Here is a 5,167-nt window from a genome sequence, read left to right as displayed (position 1 = left end):
GGGCCACAGGGGGGTTGGCCGGCCACCCCACCCTCGATTGGGCCGGTTTTCTGGCTGCAGTGGGCATCATAGCGACCGGTCATTCCCGTTGTTATGGTGTTCCAGTTGCTGGCTTTTTATATATATAGATAATGCATATGTATACTCTACCTTCTGGAGAACATGTGTAGTCATATAAATTTGAGGAAGTCATTGCAGGTAGTTTGGAAGGCAAGGGGGCCATACCTTTTCCTTCCACAATGTATACTAATTCTCCAATCTAAAACACAAACACAATAATATTAAATTCTGAAAGCTCAGAAAAAACGTAGGATAAATCTTTCTTCTGTGAGAAGAAGTGCATACTGTAAAATCATCACTGCATTGTGCATTTTTAAGCAATATATGCCCTAAATTTGTGGAGAAAGTTAAGGCTTAAATATAGCCCTCCATAGTATAGGACAGTGATGGTGAACCTATGACATGCATGTCAGAGGTGACACGCGAACTCATTTTTTTGGTTGATTTTTCTTTGTTAAATGGCATTTAAATATATAAAATAAATATCAAAAATATAAGTCTTTGTTTTACTATGGTTGCAAATATCAAAAAATTTCTATATGTGACACGGCACCAGAGTTAAGTTAGGGTTTTTCAAAATGCTGACACGCCGAGCTCAAAAGGTTCGCCATCACTGGTATAGGAGAAACTCTGCATGTAACAGACCATGGAGGTGGCTTAAGAATATCCCAGAATGAAATTGGCAGCAGTTGATCTTTATAGCCACAAATATCTACTGCAGACTTAAAACAAACAGACAATCAAGCAAGAAAGAGGTTTTTTTCCCTTAATTGTGTAATTTATTGTTGGAGATGTGTAACATCATTTTTGCAGGGTATGTGAGTCCCCAAGAGTCTATATTTTAAAGTACAAGTTTTCTAACTGTCCTTTGATGGATGATTGGATAAAGGAAATGTGGAATATAAAGAAAACAGAGTAGTATACAATGAAATACTGTTCAGCCATAAGAGAGAATGAAATACTGCCATTTGTGACAACATTGATGGACCTTAAGAGTATCACACTAAGCAAAATAAGTTAGATAAAAAAGGACAAGAACCATATGATTTCACTCATATGTGGGATATAAAACAGAAAGCAACAAATGAACAAAGAAAACAAAAAACTCATAGATAGAGATAACAATATGGTGGTTACCAGAGGGGAAGGGAGTTGGGGGGAGGATAAAGTAAGTGAAATATGAGGTGACAGAAGGAGGACAGACTGGATGGTGAGCACACAATGCAATATACAGATGGTGTATTATAGAATTGTACACTTAAAACCTGTATGATCTTATTAACCAATGTCACCCAAATACATTTAATTTTTAAAAAGTACATGTTTTCAAAATGAGCACTGAAGGTCTGAAGATCTTTTAGAATAAATAAGTAATTAGGGGAAAAATACAAAGTCTACACAGAGAGAGTGAACATAAAAGTGGGGTCAATGCAAAGGCATCAACATCATATAAAGATTAATAGAGGTGGACAAGCCTAGTTTTATTCCTGGCACTGTCATTTATTAGCTACTGAGCCTGAGACAAGTTTGCTAAAAGCTCTGAGTTCTGGTTTCTTCCTCTGTAAAATGGGATGAAGAATATTTATTCATTTTAGGAACCTAGAGATTAACTGAAAAGGAAGAGGAGAGAGGGAATCTCAAAAGACATATCATACAATCACAATGGATGACTATTATTTAGATCTTGATTCTGAAGTAACTTCAAAACATGATTGTAGGAGCTCATGACATGCCAACCCAAAATACACCACTTTGGTATATTGATTATTTTGAGCTGGAGGCACATGAAAAACGGCTAATGCCGGGAAAAGCTTTCTCTGAACTCCCTTTATCTGCCTAGAGACAGATCCTCCAAAAGGAACTCAATTGTCATAAATCCAAAGAAGATTCACTCTTTTCACAGGAGAAGAGACTAGAAGTTGACACTGCACCTGGACAAACTTTGCACAAACTATCATATCTCCCATCTATTATTCTAAAGTCCTATTCATGTTACCTAAAAATAATTTACTCTTCTAAGTGGCCGACATCCCCTCTCCACTTTCCCTAATAAGATGGTATTTAAGCTTGAATTCTAAGTTACCTTGGGAAGTCACTCAGTATTCCTGGGTATCTCCCAGGTATACATGAAGTATACATCTTAATAAACTTCTGTTTATTTTTCTCCTGTTATTTTTATTATTATGGGATAGGAGTCAACAGCCAAGAACTCGGAAGGGTAGAAGAAAAATTATTTTTCCTCCCCTATAATTCAAACAAAGAAATTTAAAATAAAATGACAAAACAACAATGACGCATACAATCATGAGGCAATCAGGAAAATATGAGCAATGCCTGGATGTTTGATGCTGTTAAGAAAAAAAATTATAATATTTTTAGTAGTAATGGTATCATGATTACAGGGAAATTCTTATTGTTGTTGTTATATAGACAATTCTTGATTTATTTGTGAATAAAATGATGTGATGACTGATACTTGTTTCATTATAATCATGAAACATATTTCCCATGCACTGTTGAAGTTGAGCAAAGGTACCATGGAGGATTTGTTATAGTTTTATTTCTACAACTGTGTACCTTATATTTTCCATAATAAAGTCTTTTTAAAAAAAAATGCTTATGTCTCAAGAAGTAGGATGATACTACCTAAAGATGTAGTGAGGACTACAGGAGGTAACACATTAATTAGGAATCTAAGCCTTTGCTTGGCACTCACCAGGCACTTAAGGGATTCATTTAAATGCAGTAGGACCATTTTCAGAAAGCAGGCTACCAAAACCTTCAGGGATATATAAATCACCTCAGGATATTGTGAAAATCCAGTTCTAACTCAAAAGATTTAGGGTTGAGCCAAGATTTGAGAGAATCAATGAAAACAAGGACTGGCAAATTTAGGTTTAAACCACACAATGGAGAATCTAGTACCAGAATGGACGTGTGATAGGCATGCAACTAACCACTATGAAAGCAAAAGGAAATAAACTTAGCTATGAAGCTGGGATGGTAACTAGCTTGAGCTGTCCCATAATCTTAAAACAATGTTAACTATATGCTTGAGAGACTACTCCAAAGATATCTTTGAACAAGCAGTGTATGTAAATAAAGGAAATTCATCACAGAATAAAAATACATAGTCCAAAATATTATAAAAATCATAGGTAACAAGTAAAATGGGAAAAATTAAAAATTAATTTAGAAACAAAAGGATAAATAATTTCTAATTGTATAGTCAATTTATTTATAGCTTCATTATCCCTTCCAATTGAGATTTACTTATAATAAAATTAATTTCACCATCTACTTTCATATGATAATGTCCTATGGAATTTTATAGTTTATAATTCATAATTATCTTCAATTCATGCTAATAAAAGGAGTATGGAAAACTTTCAATGTTTTAGATTGTTCAGCATTTAAATCTGTGCACTCTTGGTTACAATGAATACATTATATATAATTTTCACATAGTAATTTTTCTTGAACAGCCATGTAATTTGCAAATATAAACCCGAGCTAGCAATGTGAACTATGTTTTGTGTGTGCATATGTTACTGCAAATACAAGTGAGTGATGTAAAGTTTTCAGTGATAATTCAAATATAGTACAAATGCATGTCAACAGAGAATGGAAAAAGCAATATATTAATATTTACTTTAATTTTACCTTTTACTCATCCTTATCGTTATCTAAAAATCAGTTGTTTTACCAAATATATTCATAAGAAATAACACTCAGGGAGTATAATTATCATAATTGTATGTTTTTTTGAAACCTGATCTATAGCTTGTCTACTCCATGAAAATAAATACCAACCCATGAGGGTTGGTACAAAAGAAAGTAACTGCTATTTGCCAGAATATTTTTCTTAAACATAAATTTTAAACAGCTTCCTAGCTTATGATTAGCTAATGGAAATATCAGTAAGTAAGAATCCATTCAATGCCATTTAAATTCACATATTACAAAGACAATATATTACCATTTCTCAAAAAATTATTTTGCCTAACTTGTTCACTTTGAATATATTATTTTTATTAAAAAAAACTTAATGTAATTGAAAACAATGCATGTTTTGCCTATGTCAGGAAATCATTCAGGAACATAATATGTAGAAATATCAAATTAGTTCCCTCTACTTTTCTTGAAATAAAATCAGACTAGGAAAGAAATACAAATGCAAACAACACTTTTAAAGTAGAAAGCCCTTTACCTTCCAAGTCTGGAGGCTGTGACAAGAGAAATGAAATTGTCTGACAACAAACAGACACTTGCCAATGTGAGCTATTCTAATAGTCACCTGTTACATTTCCTTTCTGCTCTCAATTGATATTTACCAGCTGGCATGTTTACTTAGATTTATTTATATATATAAAAGGCTAATAGGCAAGGTGTCCTTGCGGGAGTTCAACCGGGAGACTGGAAGTTCTATCGCTATATTTTCCAGAAAGATGTCACCACCCATGGCCAATTGTAAGATACTCTCACAAAAGATATTTTGTTCTTTATGTGCATTTAGTTAAATGAAGTCCTCAAATAACAGTTGCATGCAATGTTATAGGACCAGCTTAATGACTCAGAAAGGAAAAACACAAAAACTGAATTGGAAGGCAAGTTTTAATTCCAGTTTTGCCACTAATTAGCTGGGTAACCTTGAACAGATCATGGATGCCCTCCAGATACAAATAACCTCAATCTTAAAAAAAAAATTAAAGGATTTCTGAACATAAAATCACTATGTTGTTCCATAGTTCTTAAATTCTACTTTTTTTTATCTTGGGCCTAGATATTACTAGGTTTTATAATTTATATATTTGAATTGGCTAAAAAATATTATTTTGATGATGAAACAGGCATGTGAGAGCTAAGCTAAAATTCTAAAATGTTAAATTCCATGCACTAGAGAAGGATCACTAATCATTGTAGATAACTATTTGATTCTACCATAATCACTCTATAAAAAAGAGAAACATGCAAATTAACTGTTACTCTGTGATGCCCACCAGCCACCAGCCAATGAGAAGTGGGTATGCAAATTAACCCGACAAAGATGGCGGGTTAATTTGCATACACAGGCACCAGGGAGCCGGGGTCAGGGCGGCGTGTGCGC

General features: G+C 33.7%; 1 protein-coding gene across 1 annotated transcript in view; it reads right to left on the bottom strand.

The window, feature by feature from the left end:
• Positions 1–5,167, bottom strand: part of CFAP47 (cilia and flagella associated protein 47) — a 429,694-nt gene that overhangs the window by 141,089 nt on the left and 283,438 nt on the right. Inside the window, 1 exon segment of the mRNA XM_014549721.1 lies at positions 146–259. Coding sequence (XP_014405207.1) covers positions 146–259 — 114 coding nt within the window.

Source organism: Myotis brandtii, unplaced genomic scaffold (assembly GCF_000412655.1).
Source record: "Myotis brandtii unplaced genomic scaffold, ASM41265v1 scaffold568, whole genome shotgun sequence".
NCBI lineage: Eukaryota > Metazoa > Chordata > Mammalia > Chiroptera > Vespertilionidae > Myotis > Myotis brandtii.
Note: the sequence above shows the minus strand (reverse complement) of the source record. Positions and strands in the feature narration are given on the sequence as shown.